General features: G+C 43.0%; 1 protein-coding gene across 2 annotated transcripts; it reads left to right on the forward strand.

The window, feature by feature from the left end:
• Positions 1-12982: 12982 nt before the first annotated feature.
• On the forward strand, positions 12983-20854 carry echdc2 (enoyl CoA hydratase domain containing 2). 2 transcript variants are annotated; one of them, XM_080431095.1, is made up of 11 exons: positions 12983-13286; positions 14496-14563; positions 14686-14773; positions 15498-15584; positions 15973-16065; positions 17070-17126; positions 17363-17425; positions 17969-18093; positions 19618-19668; positions 19958-20005; positions 20411-20854. In XM_080431095.1, exons 1-11 carry the CDS (start codon positions 13022-13024, stop codon positions 20486-20488), a joined length of 1023 nt encoding a protein of 340 aa, XP_080287221.1. In that variant the 5' UTR covers positions 12983-13021; the 3' UTR covers positions 20489-20854. The 2 variants fall into 2 exon arrangements, with proteins under 2 accessions (XP_080287221.1, XP_080287222.1); XM_080431096.1 differs by having other exon boundaries at positions 17969-18009.
• The last annotated feature ends 31 nt before the right edge of the window (positions 20855-20885 follow it).

Consider the following 20885-nt stretch of genomic DNA (forward strand, 5'->3'; position numbering starts at 1 on the left):
CCAATTTCAAGGCCCCAAACGCTTGTCCAAGGTCGTTTTCAGGTTAAAAATAGTCTAACCTGGCTCCCACAAATGTATGGCAAAAGTATAATGCATTTTACTTATTCTTTTTTGCAGGAGGACTTGAGAGACTGATAACTGCTCCCAATGAGCCGGTTGGTGCATTACATGGTTGCCTCCACCATGGGTATGCGAATGAGTCCAGTGCACATTGTGTAAAGCACTTTGGATAAAAGCACTATAAAATACAAACCATACAGAGTTCAATTCTCAAATTATGTTTAGTTTTTTGGTGGGTTTTCGGTTGCTTTAATGTTCTGTTCTGTTTTGTTCGTATTGCTCTCTGGAATGACCAGTTTACATGTTATAATTGTATAACACACCTACAGTATCTGTAAAAGTACATTGTCCTCCAGTGGGCTGATCCACCCACTACCACACTTAAATACCTTGTGCAATGGATTTAATTGTAGTGTTCATAATTTATCACAGACTATATCTAACATATTCTCACTCACTCGCTTTGTGGCGCGTTGTGAGCTTGTAAATTGGCTTTTTTCAAATAGCATAGCATAGTATATATACAATAAGGCTGGAGTGGCTAATGTATGTTTTGTAATAATAATCAAAATCTACAAAGTAACTAGTAACTAAAGTTTTCTACTGGAGTAAATGTTCTTAGTTCCACCACTGGAAGCGGACTTAAGCCCCATGAGGCACCGAATTAGCCAAATGAGCCTCCTATTGCATTAGCACGCATGCACACACACACACACACACTATCTTTTGTATTGACCCCCTTGGAGAAATTGAGCCATGCTAACTATTGGGGGCAATGAGCACACTTAAGGGGGCTCAGGTAGCAGATGGGGGTTCAATGTCCTTCTCAAGGACACTTCGACACAGGCCAGAGCTGGGGGTCGAACGGCGGACCTTAACCGTTTCCAGATGGCTGCTCTACCTCCTGAGCCACTGTGTCCTAGTTCTTGTGTTTTATATAGCTAAGATGGTTATTAATCTTCATCAAAATAGCTCAAATGTATTATATTTGAACACTTTACTCTATTTTTGTGCATAGCCAAATGTGGCCCTAGGCCCCACCTTGGCACCGTTGGATTAAATATGATGTTTGAATGAACACTTTTCATAAGCAGCAAGCACACTGTGGTTCAATGAATGCTGGGCCGTACTGGAATGCAGCTTACTTTGGAACATAATCGTTTTACTCTGTTTTGTTCTTTATAATTTATTTTTAAAAAGTTAATCACATATAAGCTCTATTAATACTTCATCGTGGGCCAAAAATAGTAGATCTATATCTGCCTATAATTGCATACTCCAAACAGGCACGCAAGTTAAAAGTGGTTCAAAACAAACTGGTGCACACATCAGTTGGATCTCCCAAAAGCATTCAACACCATAACATCATCAACATCATGATGTCCTTTTGGTCAAGCTTAGGGTTTTGGGTTTTAGTAGTTCATCAGTGGACAAGGTCTTATTTATAAGACACATTTTATTATTTTAATGTGTCTGTTTTTTTCTGCAAATGTTTGCATACGTTGTTGGTTGTATGTTCAAACCTTTGTCCCTCGTAAAAGAGATCCAATGGGATTTACCCGGTATAAAAAAAGTGGATGTAAATGTCCTCTCCCCAACAGCTAACATTTGGGGTCCCCCAAGGGAGCATTTTAGGTCCTCTCTTCTTTTTTATCATGTTAATGATATTGATTCAGTATGTGATTGTAACCTGCTTCCTTATTCTCTGACTATTCAGCTCTCCTAGCCTCTTCTTATCATGATAAATTAGCAGTATAGAGAGTATGGCTTTAAAAGTTATCTACAAAATCATTCAAAAAGTAAAATATCTAGCCAGAATATCCATATTAATTGATAGAGTGTTCTGGAAATATTAGCAGTGGCACTTTCATTTTCATTATGCCTGCACATCCTGGTACACTAAGATCCTAAAAAAAGTTGCAGATTAAACCCACCCCTCAAAACACATCTCCTCCCTGATCATTTTATTAGCCTCAAGTGGCTCAGAGTCTACTGTAGGTAAGAGTTTCTCAATGTGGCTCTTTTCCAGGGTTGTGGTACTTTTCCAGGGTTAGCCATGTTCACAGCTAGTCCACCAGAGGGAGCTCCAAATACTTACAAATGTAAAAGCTGTATGGGAAAGGACTCTTTTTACCAGCTTACTCGAAGAGCGGGCTGGTCTACGAACAGACAGAGCAACTAGTCAACACCTATGCAACACCTTTTCGACTTTTTTTTTATCATTGGCTGTCCTTTAAGCCAATGGGGAGACGTCCCATACTCTGAACGGCGGCCGTCCTCCCATGCTATGGCATCATAACCCTACTAGACACGCCTGCCTGCCCTTGTGACTGCTCGCAAGTTGTCGAAACATAACTATCAATTCCAGCGGAGTTTCGGCTGTTTTGGGTGTGTTTGAATGCTACTCGTAAAAATGCATGGAACCAAATGGACCCGTAAGGGGTCCATTTGCATGCACACGTGCGTGGCCGCGCATGCACGGCCTTGTAGCCCCAGCGAACACAAATATACACACACACACACACACACACACACACACACACACACACACACGGTCACAGAGAGAAGCAGTGCAAACACGGCTGTGGAGTGCTGTAGATACAAAAACAAATTTGAATCAGGTAAAAAAAAACTTGCAGCAAGCTGGTATAATATGACTGTGTCATTTCTTGTTTATCCTCTGCAGCAGTCATGTGGAATGGGTTACCTGCAACTGCAAGCATCACGTTGATTAGCTTGAAGTCCTCCCCAAAGTGCTTGCTTAATACCTGGTTATACATGTATTTATATTTGTTTATGCAAAAAATTATCTTATATTGCTTTTTATTGCATTTAATCCCTCTGCTACCAGCCATGTCACACATTGACATCAATATGACCGCAATGGAAATAAGCTAAATGAATACGTATGTTCAAATTAGTTGGCATCCTGTTCTGCCCTGTCTGTCACACTCACCAAAACATGACATTTCTGACAAGCTTCTCCACATTCAATCTTCTCCACAATCAATCCTGCACACTTTAGTGGGCCTGTTATACAATTTCAGGCGCTTTGTTCTGAAACTGAGAACTTTCTTCAGTTGGAAGCATCATTACAGAGGTACAACTGTCTGCCTGTCAGCCTGTCTTTATCTCTGTTTTTGGCTGGCTGTCACTGTCATGGGTTTGCTGGCCTAATGGCTCTAGTGGATTGTATTGCCAGATAACTGCCTTGGTAAGCCTTGACGATTGGAATCATTAGTGTAACTTTCCTCCTTGGCCACTGTAAAGGGTGTCAGCTTGCAGAGGCATTTGTGGATACTGTACTGTACTGTACTGTACTGTACTGTACTGTACTGTACTGTACTGTACTGTACTGTACTGTACTGTACTGTAATTCATGTACAGTAAAATGTGTAGCTATATGTTATGTATGTAGTCATGCTTGTAGACTGCTTGTATGTATGACAATAGTGTCTGTGTGCACACGCATGCTTTTGTGTGTGTGCGTGTGCGTGTGCGTGTGTGCGTGCGTTTGTGCGTGCGTGCGTGCGTGTGTGTGTGTGTGTGTGTGTGTGTGTGTGTGGGCCAGGCTTCTCCATGCAGTCTTTACTATTTAATAAGAGTGTGTGCAGTGTCGGCTGTCACCAGCCAGACGGCCAGTCTGGCTGCGGGCCAACAAGGAACTGCCTCAGACTCCATCAGAGGTAAGGCCCCACATCAATCAACTTCTCCTTTTCAAAACTCCCCCCCCTCTCTAATCCTCCACCGTCACCCCTTTGCCTCTGGTTTCTTTCTCTGAAACATCAAGTCCTTTTTTTAAAATGCCTCCACCGGTGACAGCGTGGCTATAGGTATTATGTTTTCAGGTTGTAACTCATGAACACAGTATCTCAGGAAGGCTCGGAGAGAAACGCCTGGATGGAATTTCATTACATCTGGCACAAACAACCACTTCAACTCAAGGATGAACTGATTCGAATTTGGTGGTGAAAGGCCAAAGTCACTGCGACCTCATAATAAAACATAATAAAACATGCTTTTTATTTCTCTGCCAGCAACGGCCGTTGCCGAAGGCATTATGATTTGGGGCTATCCATCTGTCCATATACATCTGTCCATCCCAATATCTCAGGAATGCTTTGAGGGAATTTCCTAGAATTTGGAACAAACGTCCACTTGGACTGAGGTTTTGGTGGTCAAACATCAAAGGTCAAGGTCACCATGACCTCACGTCCACCCCATTCTCAGGAACTTGATATTTCTGGAACACCTGGAGGGAATTCCATTACATCTGGCACAAATGTCCTCTTGGACTCAAGGATGAACTGATTAGAATTTGGTGGTTAAAGGTCAAAGGTCTATAAAAAAGAGATCTAAAGACATCTTTAGTTTAGCAGAGTAATGTCTACTATATTCTACACTACAGTATATATGAATATATCTGTGTTTTCCATTCATAGGGTGTTAAAAATGTGATTGATAGCACTTTAGTTATTTTCTTTACCCCCTCTGTGAGTTACATCTCCTGTCAATGTGTATATTAATGGCACTAAAAGTTATAAAATGTCAAGGCCACTGTGACTCCACAAAACACATTCATTAAATACAGCCTTCACGACATATACTATATAAGTCTGGACAGACATGGATGTCGTTCTTTGGAGTCTTTTTTATTATCATTATTATTAATATTATAAGGTAAAGTGTCTTGTCAGGTTGATCAGACCATGTTTAGATAGATATAATGGATGTTAAAAACGTTTGATGAGATAATTTTATGGAAAGAAGGAGATAGTGGACACGAATCAAGCTGGACCGAACTATCTTTATTCTCTGTTCAATCTTCTCTTTCCCTCCTTCTTCTCCTCCTCTCTCTGAAGGTTGGTGTGGTCGGTCGTAACTCTCTGCCCATCTTGCCCCTGTGTCTTTCAGGTTGTGAGTCATAGGCTCTTTTGGTGAGGACATATTCGTCTCCATCATTCTAATGTAATTGGAACGGCAGTGAGAGCATTCATCACTGCACTCGACAGGTTACAACTCTTCGGGTTTTCTGAGGTTGGAGAAAGTTCAGTGCCCTCAAAGAAAAGCCCCAACATATGTTATGCTCATTTTATTTGTCCACATAAAGCTGTCTTGTCCTCAGTAAGCCTAGCTGAAGAACAGAAAACAGAAAACACAGGGTCCATATTCAATGACCAGCATGTACCATATTATATTGATGTACAATGTATGGAAATGTTACTTCTTTAATACGCATATTTTGTAAATATCCATAAAACTTTCAATCAATGGGTATCATATTCACATTACTTCATTCAAATATGTATCAGACATTGTTGAATGTCAATAATGCACACACGCACGCACGCACGCACGCACGCACGCACGCACGCACGCGCACACACACACACACACACACACACACACACACACACACACACACACACACACACACACACACACACACGCACACACACACGCTGCACACATAAATGCATTGCACCAATATATTTTAAATCTTTGATCTCTGCAAGCAAACATGAACAACCCCCATTGCATGATTCAAAATACAGCCTCAAGATGTTCAAGGTTCTATTTAGGAAAACAAAACAAAAAAACACACAACAACGGTGTGATCCATGGCACATACTGCAAAGCACATACATGGGGCTAATGTATTGCACATTATGGAGGGAACCACAGGCAACATAGTCTTGTCTATGTAGCAAAAGGTCAGACATGAGGGTAAGTCATGCCGGAGAAGCCTAGAGCAAATCACTGTGTTGTCATGCTCTGACTGACTGACAGCCCCAACGACACTCACTCTCTGACGCCTGATTTAGAATTGGTTGCGTGTGGATGTCATGCGGCGAAGATAGCCGATCTACAAGCTCACAACACGTTGTGAGCTTGTAGAGCACCTATTTTTGGCGTGAGACACCGGCTGCAACTAAGCTTAAATTAAGCACGACTCCCATAGCTTCGTTATAGGCCTCTTGCTCCGAACCCCCAACCCCAGGCTTCCATAAGAGGCCGGCCAGAGGATCTCTACAGCAGTCCACACAGAGCTCTGATCCCGAATCCACAGCCTCGGTTTCCTCCCTGGCCCTGGTCGCTCTCCTCTCTGACGAGAAGGCTGAGGAGACGTGGAAGGGGGGGTGTAGTCAGAGGTGGGAGGGAGTAGAGGGGAGGAGGTGGAGAGGGAAGAAGTGGCAGTGAGAGATGGATGGGTAGGCGAGGCATCAAGGCTGGCGTCTCCCCTGACCACGGCAGTTTGCCCCTGGCATTGAGGGCAGTATAAGAAGGAGACCCACCCCGGGGACGCCAGAGCCAGTAGCAGGGCCAGGCAGCGCCGACACAAATTGTGACCACATTGGAGAGGGAAGGGACCAGAGAGGAGAGGGCGACAGCATAGGGCGCAGCGCCCCTCCAACCAGCCTTCTGATACGATACTGACTCCCAAAGGATGGGAGGAGACGTGTCTGAGTGGACGAGGGGCAAATTCACTCGTCACCGATGTCTGCGCGAACGCGGTCGGAGAATCGGCGTGAGCAGCAGGGGGAACGATGGGGGCCGTCGTCCACTGACGTCTCTCTGAGCTCGGCTGGAGTGTGCAGGTTGTGTGCGTGCTTCTGTGGAACGTGTACGGTATCCTCCACAGCCGTCTGCAGAGAGGGCAGTGGATCTGTCCTCTGGATGCCAGCGATGGGTGCAGCAGGCACGGCCTGCAGAAATTATGGCCACAGGGCAGGGTGGAGGGAGGATGGAGACGTGGATCAAACTCACTGAAACATACCGGGCACGACGACTCCTCCTCCTCCTCCTGCGTCTCCCCTATGTCCTCCTCCTGCTGGTCCTCTTTCTCCATCTGGCGTGGCGATGGCAGGTCGCTGTTTGACGGCTCTACCGCGGTCTGAGAGCCTGTGTGTGTGCGTGTGTGTGCGTGTGTGTGCGTGTGCGTGTGCGTGTGCGTGTGCGTGTGCGTGTGCGTGTGCGTGTGTGTGTGTGTGTGTGTATATTAGCTGTGTCGGCTATTATTGGTAGCTGCCATATATGGAGTGCATGTGTACATTCATAGTGCATATATTGCTGTATTGTTCGTCTATCAAATCTGTGATGTACAAATAAAATGTCAGTGCATTTTGCATGTGTATCTCCAGCATTTATGCCCTTTTACTCTGAATGCGGACATAAGTACATCATTTAAATGTTTGTGTTCTCTAATGTGTAGTGGTCTAGTGGATCTGAACCTATATCACATTGACTCTCTCGCCTCTCCATGTCCCTGCTCCTCTGACGCAGGTGTAGCGTGTCGGCAGCGAGGTAGAGTCCAAGGGTCTGGACAACAACAGACTGGCCGTGTCAACTTGAGTCCATTGGGCTCAGCTTCTGGCACACACACACACACACACACACACACACACACACACACACACACACACACACACACACACACACACACACACACACACACACACACACACACACACACACACACACACACACACACACACACACACACACACACACACACACACACACACACACACACACACACACACACACACACACACACACAAAAGGTAAGTGTCATCTCCCGTCACGATTTTCCATCTCAAGCTACGGGTGAAAGAAGGCAGAAAGCAGAGAAGAGGAACACACACCTGTCAGACAGTCACAGAGTCCAAACAACAGGCTCCCTAATCGGAATCTAGAACCTCGGAAAATAACGGCAGGGTCCAACGACCTTGTAACATTCCACTCCACCCAGTAATGAGAAGAAAACTCTCCCTTTACCTCTCCGATGTACAGTATGGCAACTCACCTGCCTCACCTGCTGTGATTTGACTCGTCTCTGTCTCTCTCATCAGTTTACCGATCTCTCTGTCTCTGTCCATGCGTGTCTCCTGTATCCTCTAGATCGTCTCTCTCTCTGTCTCTGGCCGATGGTCAAACCTGGTGTGAATGTGAAAGTGTGTTATTATTGGTACAGCTGTTATGTGACAGATTCCTCAGTCAGATTCAAATGTCTAAAAAAAGACCACCTCACCTCCCACACGCCCTGCCCTGCCCACCCCATTCCCAGCATTTACATGTGTACACAGGCCCTTATAACAGATCTACACTTCAGATACTAATTAATGTGACCCCTTACACTATGATAGGCACAGTTAATTACCAACATTAAACACAGCACTGCATTGAAAAATGAATAAATAAATAACGTAAAAGAAAATAATAGAAATGTGTCAGCTCAGCTGCAAATAATGTGGTATATAGAAACTATAGGTATAAATAAGATTAGATTAGAGGATGCCCAAGTGCTAAAGAAAGCTGGACCTGCACATCATCGTCTCATATAGATTTTCAATTTCTCAGGCGCACACATGTGCACGTGCATCTGTCTTGTGTCTTGTCCCAATGTGTTGTGTCACCAGAGCCCCGGTGTAATTGCATAACATGTATAAAGACCCGATCAATAATGTACGGTCAGGCTAGACGAGAGCACCTGCATGGTCATGTGGATAACCTTACCTCGCGCCTCCCGCCCACCTCCCCGACGCTGCTGCTTTGTCTGACCGCCACAGATTGAGACTCAAGAGACCGGACACCCAGACAGAGGAGGTCAGTTTAAACCACTTAAACCCCCATATGGTTGAGTGGAGTCCCTCAGGGCTCTATGCTAGTGTCTTTTCTGTTTTCTGTGATTGTGTTCTGTAATTGCGGGGAAAGCTTTCGCTGAAAATAGCCGATCGACAAGCTCTAGCTCGGCTATTTTCTTCGAAAGCCTTCCCCATAATGGACGCTGGGGTTTAAGTTGTTAGGTCATTTATTGGCAGTGGGTGCACCCAGCCAGAAATAAGTCTGGCAGTGAATGTGTTAAGTCATTTATTTGTAAACTACATTAAAGAAATAGAAGTTGACCAAAGTGAGGTAAAAGGAATCGCGCCAGCAAAGACAATGAAAATTGCGTGGCATAGTAGCTGCAGACATATGGGGGGGGGGGGTAAGAATTCAAGCTGTGTATGACCGACCAAGATGTCCGCCGCTACCAAGTGACACTTGTTGACGCCGCCTTCAGGATTTTTAGCTACGCACTATTGATCCCGCGGGGGGGAATTCAGTCGCCAGAGGCAGCACAGTAGTTACGTTACAGATAGAGTGAGAAAAAGTACCGTAAGATACATCAGATATTAAGAATAAAATCACAAAAAGCACCATCAATAATGAAGCAACGAAGTACAATATCCTGCAATATGCAGAACAACAAACACAAAGCCACATGCAGTGTTATCACAGTATCGCGGCCCAAAAAGCACAATCAAATCCATACGACAAACGGTATATCCTACACACAATATAACCTTATAAGAGAAAGGCGAGCACTACAATAGTTCACAGTTCACGTGTATCGGGTGCACGGTTCTGGCAGAAACAGTATCGTTTGAAAAGATCACCAGCACTCACTTGTTCCTTAATAGGATCTCTTATTTATTGTGCAGCCTCAGCAGCAGATCAGATCACTCACGTACGTACGGACGTTTCGGCCAACGGCCTTCCTCAGCGTGAATCGTTACAAACACAATATACCCTGATACTAAAGCCTGCACACTGCCTGGTCCTGTGTCTTTATACAGGATTTAAAAGGGACACGGGAGGGGGAAGACCTAATAAAAATATGGAAACTATTCCAAAAGTCTAGGGGCAGCATTAGCGAAAATAAGGTCAGCCTAAGATTGTAACCGGGACAGTGGAACAACAGACAGGAGTAATTTGTTCAGAGGATCTAATAAGAGGCCGGGGGGTGGAACGGGGGCAAAGGAGGTCACAAATAGTTTGGTGCCAATCCATGTAATGCTTTAAAAACAAATAATAAAAACCCTCTTATTTGACAGGCAGCCAGTGAACAGAGGCCAGAGAGAGAGGAGAGAGAGAGAGAGAGAGAGAGAGAGAGAGAGAGAGAGAGAGAGAGAGAGAGAGAGAGAGAGAGAGAGAGAGAGAGGAATGTGACGGTATGTGGTCAGTGCTTGACAGTGGTGTAAAGTAACTAAGTACATTTACTCAAGTACTGTACTTAAGTACACTTTAGAGGATTTGTTTTACTTTACTGGAGTATTTCCCATTTACTTTTACTTCTACTCCACTACATCTCAGAGGCAAATATTGTACTTTTACTCCACTATAATTATTTGACAGCTTTAGTTATACTAGTTACTTTGCAGATTTAGATTATTATCACAAAACATACATTAACCACTTCAGCCCTGTAACAGAGAGGTCCTCTGTTACTGATGTTGGCACTTTATAGTATTTTGTAGTTGTATTTTGCATGATTTTAAGTATTTATTGAATTCTAATCATGGGCAAGTGCAATGTGTAATGGGTATGAGTGTGACAAGAGCAATATGTTTGAGTAGTGCAATATAGGGAATGCTGGGTGATTATTGAAAGTCCCTGTAAGTTGTACTGTGGCCAGTGTAATTAGGCTGGACCAAGTCAGAAGGGCAGAGGGGGGGTTGTAATGTGTATTTGGACTTGATAGGGATATTGTGTAAATGTTGTAGTATGAGAATCATTATTGGTGTAGTTAATGGAGTTTTAATAGAGGTTATGAGAGTTAATGTTATCTGTATTTATATGTGTATTAATCGGTAATCTACCCCGTGACATGGTTGAGTCCAAACTAATTGCCTCCAGCTGAGTATAAAAAGCTACCAGCAAAATATACACTCAGTTGGTGGTTGGATGAGAGCTGGACACCACCATGTCACCCGTGTAGAGAGCTTCCTATGTTCTTGTATTGTTGGTGAACAATCAGAATAAATACACCTTTTTGGATGCACCCTATCAAGGCCTCTGTACTAACTCCAACTGCAAGTCGGGCATTCTCACAAGCCCTATATATATTTCGGCTATTTGAAAATAGCCGATCTACAAGCTCACGATTTTTATACATTTTGAACTTGTGAAATGGGACATTAAGCACCTTTAGTACTTTTACTTTTGGTACTTTAAGTATATTTTGATGCCAATACTTTTGTACTTTTACTGAAGTAAATTTTTATTACCGGACTTTTACTTGTAACAGAGTAGCCTATTTCTTCACTGCAGTATTGATACTTTTACTTGAGTGCAAAATGTGAGTACTTTTTCCACCACTGCTGCTTGACAGTGGCAAAGTAGAGACAGAGATTGTTGTCTTCCTAATGCTAATGCCAGAGTAGAAATTGGCAGTTCTCCTGGGTGAAGGGACAGCGGCTCCTCTGGCAGCAAAATACGTATCTGCCTGCTACAGCCACTCACAATCACTATAAGATCCTAAACATTATGGAATGGATTTGTATGGTATTACTAAGTAAGTAATACAATTCATTAAATTGTATGACCTTTTAAACCATGGGTGGGGGGAACATTATATTGTGGTTATTCAATTGTATCTGTCTTATTGCATTTTGTATGACTATAAATATCAATAGAAAAATATTTGATTGTATAGCAATCAAAGAAAGGACTGCAGTATATACTATAGGGCATTGTGCATGTGTAGGGCAGGCGGCTATCACTATGTAAAACACAGTATGTGAATCTTCTGTAAACACCCTTGACAACATGATTTGTTCAAATATTTGATATTGATATTTGAATTCAAAGGACTGTGGTATAATACAGACTCTGCATATACATGACACTTAATTGTGCACGTGCGGCTGCGTTTTTTTGGGCTCGTTTCTAAAATCATGTGTAAATCGGCTATTTTCATAATGGGGGTCCCCAGTTCAAATAGGATTGTTTGGGGGGAGGGGGGGGGGGGGGGGCAGGTTCAGATTTGGTTATTTTGGGGGGGTCTCCAGTTCAAATAATATTTGGGGGGGTCTTTCTTATATTATTTGATAATTTGGCCAATGTTTGACCAGTTTTTATAGTAGCCTATAGTTTGTTGATTACTTAAATTGTCACTTTGCTGTCATCTGATCTAGGGACTCTCTCAAAATCATACAGAAGACCCCCCTGGGGGTCCAGACCCACAGGTTGAGACTTGAGAACCACTGCACTGCCCCCTAGGCTACTCTACTTCTTTTGTTGCTTGCTGCAGTATTTAGTAGACATTTTGCTGAGTCAGTGTTGACACGCAGTTTGATGGTTGACATTTGACACCATTGGTTGAAACTCAAACAGAGTCATTCCCCATAGGTCCCTCCCAGTGGTGGAAAGTAACTATTTAAGTAGGCTACTGTACTTAGTACTGTACTTAAGTAAAGCATGTGTGAGTACTTTTTCCACCATAGGTCCCTCCCCTGGTTACGGGACCTGTTTAACTCACTTCCTTGAGGAAACTTCAGCAGTGTTGCCATGTCTGCTTATTATAAGCGACTTTGGGCTTTGCTGGGCTTGGCTTTGCTTGTAAATATTGGTAGTTGCGGGCTGCGTTTTTTTTGGGCTTGTCTCTAAAGTGTAGTTGCTTATTTGGGCTTGCTTCCATTTTTTTTTTTTTTTTTTTTTAAACCAGTGGTTCTCAAACATTTTCATTATAAGAACCCCAAATTTAACGTGTATTTGTCCACAGACCTCCATCTGAAACGAATTTGTGCCAAGGTCCCCCCGTACCAGATTTGTGTTGTTAAAATGTTTAAAAATATATTTCAAATTTGTCACTTTTTTGTCAATTGTAATCTTTGAAAATAGCAGATCTACAAGTTCTGTTGTAGCTTGTAGATTTAAAGTGCTCATATGCGCTAAGTGATTGATTGATTGAGTGATTGATTGATTGATTGATTGATTGATTGAATACTTTATTTAGAAAAGACATGGAAATGGAAACAGTACATGGAAGTACAATTCACAATACAAAGTTGCTTCTTTTGGGCTTGTTTTCATAGACCTGATTGCTTATTTCTCTCACAAAACCTGGCAACGCTGGTTCAGCCTCAAGTTCTTTCATTTTGTGAACCCATAATAAAAAGCCTGTCCAACACCAACCATGATGACTTTCCTCCGCAGACTGGCAGCGCGATCACAGCTTTCACTGTGGCCGGGTCTGAGTGTCCTGCTGCCGGACTCACTCCACGCTGGAGGAGCTCCTGTTAGCTCATTAATAATACCCCGAGTGGGAGTGGGCCTGCCGGGCCGCGGCACTGGCTCTCTCACGGGATGCTCTCTCACACATCATCACCACCGTGGGCATCATACAGAGGCGACCCACTCTGTAGAAGTGGATCTGAAACCGTTAGATGGAGATGACACTGGTAGGACCCAGTGGTGGAAAGTAACTGAGTACATTTACTTAAGTGACAAGTCTACTTATTTGGAGGTATTTTTACTTTACTGGGGTACTTTAAATTTTCAATAATTTTACTTTTACTCCACTACATCTCAAGAGGCAAATATTGCTACTTTTACTCCACTACTAATAGAAAACTTTAGTTACCAGTTACTTTGTAAATTTTGATTATGATTTCAAAACCACTTCAGACCAGGCTATATACTTTGGCAATTTGAATCTACAAGCTCACACTAGCATGGTGAGTTTGTAGATCTGCTATTTTCAAAGGATTTTTACACATTTACATACATTTAATTGAAAACTTGTGAAATGGGACATTTTGCATGTGCATGAGTACTTTCTACCTTTGCTACTTTAAGTAGGCTACATTTTGATACCACTATCTACATTTTGAATTCCGCACTTTTACTCGTAACAGAGTATTTCTACATTGCAGTATTGATACTTTTACTTAAGTAAAATATGTGACCCATTTTCAGCAGTCGCAGTCGTGTACACACACGCACCCATGAAATGAACACTGTTCAGGCCGCCCAATAACACACCCTGACTGACGCTAGAAGTAGTAAAGCATTAGCTACTCTGATATTTTATTATGGTAGTAAAATAAGCAAATGCAATGCCGAGTAAAAGTATTTGTATCAAAATACAATTAGCAAAGTAAAAGTAATCATTATGAATGGTGGTCAAAATGTTTTGCAGATCTACAAGTTCACAACGCATGTGTTCAAGTAATAGAAAAGCGAAATAGACCTATATAAATTAAGAGTACAAAACAATGCTGAAGTGGTTAACATATGTTTTGTAATAATTTAAATCAGTGAGGTAACTTGTAGATTTCAAATACTTTTAAGAATTACAATATTTTTGTCTGAGATGTAGGCCTACTGGAGTATAAAGTAGGCCTACTAACATAACCCGAAATACCCGAATTACTAAGTGAAGTAAAAGTAGGCTACCTCAAAATTACAAGTTGGCCTACATGAGTAAATGTACTTTGTTAATTTCCACAACTGAAAAAGAAAAAAAAATGAGCATGCACAATTACAAAAAATTGTTCTGTGTTGGTGTCTACAACCAGAATTACTCAATGTCAGAAATGTCAAGACTTTCACTTCCTAACTTTATTCCCTATACGGTTCAGTGAGTCAGAATTTTGTCTTCCTCTCAGGGATAGTGGAGGTGTTGATGTTGCGACACAAAGCAAGGAATGCTCTGGGACATGTGTTTGTATCACAGGTGAGCTCTGACCTGTAGGCTACCTGCCACTCTATTTCTTTCCCTCACACACACAGACACACACTGACCTACACATAAAGGCATTATCTTGTTGAAATCCCCTCTGTCCCCTGTGTGTGTAGATGGGAGAGCTGATGTCCACACTGTCCAGTGACTCGGCCGTGCGTGTAGTTATCTTCAGGAGTCTAGTCCCGGGGGTCTTCTGTGCAGGTGCGTTGAGTTTATCACTATCCTCTACACCAGGAGTCTTCAATGTATTTCAGGCCAAGGACCCCTTAGCTGAGAGAGAAATGAAGCAGGGACCCCCACTACATATTGGATTCATGTTAAATGTGTGTTTTCAGACATTTAACGACTTAAACCCTCAATACTTTGTAAACTTGACATTTGAATGTGAAGCCTCCTCCCCATTTCCGTTTCGTCTTTACAGTCGCGCAAATTTATCCAAATATAAATCAAAATCATCTAAGTTTAGCTTGATGCTAAGAAGAAATGGAAATGAAAAAATAAAATTTAAAGATATTTTTAAAGATATTTTCGTGAACGGAAGTGTCAGCTTCCTCTCTCGGATTTCGGGAGGTGTAGTTCCAGACTGAGACTATGTAGCATTCGGAGATTGTGGAATAGTTGTCTGGCTACGCAAGACTACCCTGTTGAAGACCCCTGCTCTACACAGTATGTCCTCTCTAAAACATTGTCTCTCATGTGGTTTCACAAAAGGACCCATGTTTTTGTTCCTGACTTTGATATGATATCAAACAACACAATATTCTGTATATGAAAGCTGTTCTTTGTTTTGCAACCCTGTCTGAACAGCTAATAGCCTGGGGTGTGTTCTCCCTCAATTCTTCCAGACGCAAACAACCCACTGTCTGTGCTATAAAGTGTGTGCTAAAAATTCATACGATGGTCTCTGTCTCTGTGTTGGCCGCAGGTGCTGATTTGAAAGAGAGAGCTCTAATGAACGACAGCGAGTCAGATCTGTTTGTTCACGGCCTGCGATCAATGATGACTCAGATTGGTGAGGTGTTAGTTAAGCAATATGTGAGGAGTGTGTGTGTATGCATGCAAATGGTGGTCCTGTTCTGAACCTGGGAAGTGTTCTAGTGAGTGTTAGTGTTCCTTTGTGGATGTGTGTGTGGTAAGTAGAAGATATATAATATATGGGGGGGTCTATGCTTTATCCATCCCTCCTTTCACATGTTCAGATCTTTCCCTTGTGTAAAGCACTTCACTCCTCTCTCCCTATCTATATATTTGTTATCTTTGTGTTTCAACTCTACAAACCAATCGTGGCAGGTCCTCATAAGTATATAAATGTGATAGTAAGAATATTAGAATAATAATAACAAGAGAAACGTGAATGCATTGCACTGAAATCCCTCTTTGGCGATTTGCTGCGACGGCAGCTTCGTTGCCCATGCCGACCATTGCGGCGGTGGATGGCTTTGCCCTGGGAGGTGGACTGGAGCTGGCCTTGGCCTGCGACCTCCGCACAGCTGGTGAGTATAATCTGATCCCTTACCTGTAATCTACCTGAATCTTTGCTCCTGCTTGGGTGCACTTAAAATCGCTCTCACCCTCCATGAGGATGGGTCAGATGTAGGCCTAACAGGACTGAAAAGGGCATTTCATTTGTCATATATCAGATCACTGCAGTAACTGCAGTTGTAGCACACGGAAGACGAGGAGGGCATCATCCGAAGACTGTGGCCCACCGCTTTAGAGTGCAGTGTTCCCGTGCTTGAGAGACAACATTTGGAAGCTTTTACAGCTTTACCATACTGTCCATTATGTACTCTCTCTGCCCTTTGGGGTTTACACATGAGCAACGTCAGAGATGTTTGTGAGATGTGACTGTCTCTAGGTAACTTCATGAAAGAGTAACCTGGAGGAAGGCACTGGAGCACACAGATGTTCTTTCTAAAAGTTTCATTATGAAAATCAGCAATCCGACACCACTGTGCCATCAGAGTCAGATTTCATATTTGCGCAATAGGAAAAAAAAGAGATCTGCACGCTCCATTCATTTCTCTGGCTTAGATTCTTGTCAAGTTACCCAGACGCTATTTGCTGATCTGAACGTCCATTACTGTGAGCACCGGGATTCTTAATAAGCTTGCTGAAGCATGGGTCATTCTTTCCAATGTTTGTTGTGAATGTATTTGGTGCCCTCATGTAGCTACGCTACATGAATACTGAGACAATGAGCTGGCTAGCCAAGGCACTAATGATGCCGGGGCCAGTCCCCATCTGCCCAACTGCTTATGTACCTTGAATCTACATGTGATTGGCTAAATCGGATGTGGCAGCTCAGTGATTGGTCGAGGGCTAATGCGCGAGGTGAGCAGGTGCTCGTCTGTGTTTGGTCTGACAGAAGCATCAGTCTGTCTTTACTCCCTCTCTGGTTTAATGACACTCTGCAGCACAAGTGACCTTCAACTGTCCTCTCCGTGTGCATGTGCACATGTGTGCGCGTGTGTGTGTGCATGTATGTGTGTTTCAGCATATTCTGCACAGATGGGACTGATTGAGACGACACGGGGGCTGCTCCCAGGGGCGGGTAAGACAACCAGAGGTCACTCACTCACTCACTCACTGAGACGCGCACACACACACACACACACACACACACACACACACACACACACACACACACACACACACACACACACACACACACACACACACACACACACACACACACACACACCTACCTGTTTTATTACATTGCATTGTGTGTATGTGTATTGCGAAATAAGCTGCAGCAACTTGACCTTGACCTTGTTTGTCCTGTAGGGGGCACTCAGAGGCTACCGAGGGCTGTCGGCATCACTCTGGCCAAAGAGCTGATCTTCACAGGTAGCATTATATTAGATTTGCTCCTTTAGTTAGACTACTCTTTCTTTATATCGCTGTTGTCGGGCAGAAAACTCTTATCTCCATATTCTATATTTTTTTATAAATGAATGCCCTACTTGTTGATCATACTACAGCGTCACACAAAAGTATCAAAAGTAGCTGATCCACAAGCTCAAAACGCAGCTTGAAGCGAGCTTGTTGATCTGCTACTTTTGCTATTTTTGAATTTGAATCCTGTAATTGTAAAGTAACAGTTTTGGACATAGGAGAGAGAGACAGAGACGATATAGATTTACTCCTTTAGTTACTCTTTCTTTATATGTCGAATATACTGTAAAGCCATGTGTGTCTCTCCAGAGTGTAAAATAATTCTCAAGAGTTTAACACTTGTGCACATATCTTATAGTAAGTAGTAAGATCTGTTTCCGTATTTAATTCTTCTCTCTATATCCTGCGTTACAACCACTCTGTCTATTTCTGTATCTCACTCTTTTCGTGATCCTCCTTCCTTCCTTCTCTCTCTCTGTGTCTCTCTGTTTCCAGGTAGGCGTGTGGGAGGGCAGACAGCTCTGGAGCTGGGTATGGTAAACAGAGCCACAGAACAGAACCAGACAGGGGACTCTGCTTACAGAGAGGCTCTCAGTTTGGCTAGAGAGATACTGCCCCAGGTCTCTCTCTCTCTCTCTCTCTCTCACACACACACACACACACACACACACACACACACACACACACACACACACACACACACACACACACACACACACACACACACACACACACACACACACACACACACACACACACACACACACACACACACACACACACACACACAGATTTTGCTTTCTGCCATAGCGCAGATACTCCTCCTCTAGGCATGGACAACTCTGCTTTATTTTCCCTCTTCCGTCCCCCCCTATGGTCTCTCTCTCGCCTTCTCCACGACTCATCCCTCCTCTGCTAATCCCCTGCCTCTCGCTCATATTTCCTTCCCAGCCTTCCATCTCTCTCTCTCTCTCTCTCTCTCTCTCTCCAGGCTTCTGTCGTTCCATGTTTCTCTCACTCCAGTTCAGATGCCCAATGTCGTTGGGGCCACAGTGGCGGTCAAGTGGAGAAATGGACTAACAAATAAACACGCACGCACCCACTCTCTCCCCTTCTCTCTCTCACACACACACACACACACACACACACACACACACACACACACACACACACACACACACACACACACACACACACACACACACACACACACACACACACACACACACACACACACACACACACACACACAATCTGACGAATGACTGTGATTCAGGAGATAAGCTATAAATATGTAACATGTAGATGAACACCTCCACAGAGACACACACATCTGCCATCTCTCCAATCACATCTCGTCTGCTGTCGTCAGACAGCCAGACAAAGCGATGCCTCACTACCTCGAAAGCCTCCCAACTCTGAAATGCTGAAATGCTTTTTGCACATTTGTGAGCCAGTGGAACAGAGATAGACTTGGTGGTTTTTGGGGGACTAACCTCATTATTACCAGAATAGAACAGATGCGGAGGGTATACTGCTGATGATCTAGTCCTACGGGATGCTTCACTATCAGTGAAATCAGAGTATGTTGTTTCATTTGATTTGCTTGTTAAAGGGCTTTGTGAAGGGTTTTGAAGAAGTATTATTTGTTATGATTATGATTTTCCACACAGTGGCCCGCGGGTTGTGCACAAGTAGCTTTACATAGTTTTTGTGCTAGAACAGTGGTTCTCAAATATTTCTGTATTGGGGCCCACTTAAAAATCTCAGACGTTTTCTGCCGTGTTAAGTGGTCTGATGGGTGGGCCACGTAACATTTTCAGAGCATGTAATGATCAATCAATCGATTGTGTTCCGGGTTGGATCAGTGGAACTAACATTATATACTAGTTCGATATCGGTATCACAATGAAAAAAAAACATGACTTTTTATTTAGTTATGTATTATTTTATATTATTAAAATCTTAGTGTTTTGTCAATTATTTGGGGGCCAACTTGCAATATTTCCACGGCCCACCAGTGGGACCCGGCCCACAGGTTGAGACTCGCGGCCTTATTTAACCTACAAACAGTACTAGTTGAGAACCACTGTTCTAGACTAAAACACATCTAACTCATGGATGTGTGCGTTTTTGTCCCTCAGGCTCCTATTGCTGTGCGGATGGCAAAAGAGGCCCTCAACAGAGGCACTGAGGTATAAAATGTTTGTTCCAACAACTGTCAATATATCAGGGCTTTTCCTGGCTCAGAATGGGCCTTTCGGGGGTGACTACGCATGACAGGATGTATGATTTGTCTGCATCCCAACTATATGCAACAGTAAAAGCAATGAGCCGGCCTGTGTTACATTATTTGATAGAAATCTATGCATTTTCCTGTCAACTCCGACCATTTGTTTGTTGAACAAAATGTATATTATGCTTGAGTAAAGGAAACACTGTACATAACTTCAGTGATACAAATCTGTGTGTCTCCTACTGTAGGTGGACATCATTACAGCGATGGCAATAGAGAGGATGTGCTATGCCAGGGTAAATGATTACTTCTTTTTTTTTTACAGCTTCTGTACAATGCAGTGCCTTTTGTGGTTTAACTTACTGTCGGAAGTGGCACTACAGTAGTTGACTACATAATGTGTGGTTCTATGTTTTGCTACCAGAGAACACCCAGTCAACATGGGTGTTGAAGTTGAGCCAGCTCTAGCTTCACTTTAAATTGGCACAGAGGATCTTAACGTGTATGTGGCATGCTAGATTATTATCTTATTTTATTGTCTCTGTGTCCCGTCTGTAACTTATTTATATGCCAGTGAGAGCTACTGGACACCTGCATTTATTGACGTGCAGTGTCACCTCTCTGGAGGCATGGAAACCTGACTGTAATGCTTTCGCTCATCAATGATTGACTGTCAAATTGCAAACCTTATTTCTTCTCAGGTCATCCCAACACGGGATAGACAGGAAGGCATGGCTGCCTTCATAGAGAGGAGACCTCCACAATACACGGGAGAGTAACAGGCTCCTCCGATGTATTTGACAGATTACTTCTCTCTCATACACTCAAGATGCACACCAAATACACCCACACAAACACACTGACCTTCACAGTCCGATAGACGAAAATAATTCCAGTCAGTTACAGTCCTTGCTAGTGTTCTTTGCAGTGACATTCAGGATAACAATCAACAGCTTGTCAGATTTTTCAAATTACATACACTGCATATTACAGTAGAAACCTCAAAAAATCACTTAAGCATAATTCACATTCAAACTGAGTCCCACCACAGTTTATACCCACTATCTCAGATATAATGCAAATGTTTAATTATATTTATTTGTATTGTCGCAGTTATTCCAAATATGTGACTATGTGATAAAGAAATCAGCAAATCCTTTTCATGTGGTTCTGTTA

This window comes from Gymnoscopelus braueri, assembly GCF_963280865.1.
Source record: "Gymnoscopelus braueri genome assembly, chromosome: 6".
Classification (NCBI taxonomy): Eukaryota; Metazoa; Chordata; class Actinopteri; order Myctophiformes; family Myctophidae; genus Gymnoscopelus; species Gymnoscopelus braueri.

Bases quoted from the DNA above. Each gene is read 5' to 3' on its own strand.
- echdc2 (XM_080431095.1), top strand. From the start codon at position 13,022: ATGATGACTTTCCTCCGCAGACTGGCAGCGCGATCACAGCTTTCACTG. The intron at 14,564-14,685 runs GTGAGCTCTGAC...CTGTGTGTGTAG, and splicing joins GACATGTGTTTGTATCACAG to ATGGGAGAGCTGATGTCCAC. The intron at 17,426-17,968 runs GTAGCATTATAT...CTCTGTTTCCAG, and splicing joins CAAAGAGCTGATCTTCACAG to GTAGGCGTGTGGGAGGGCAG.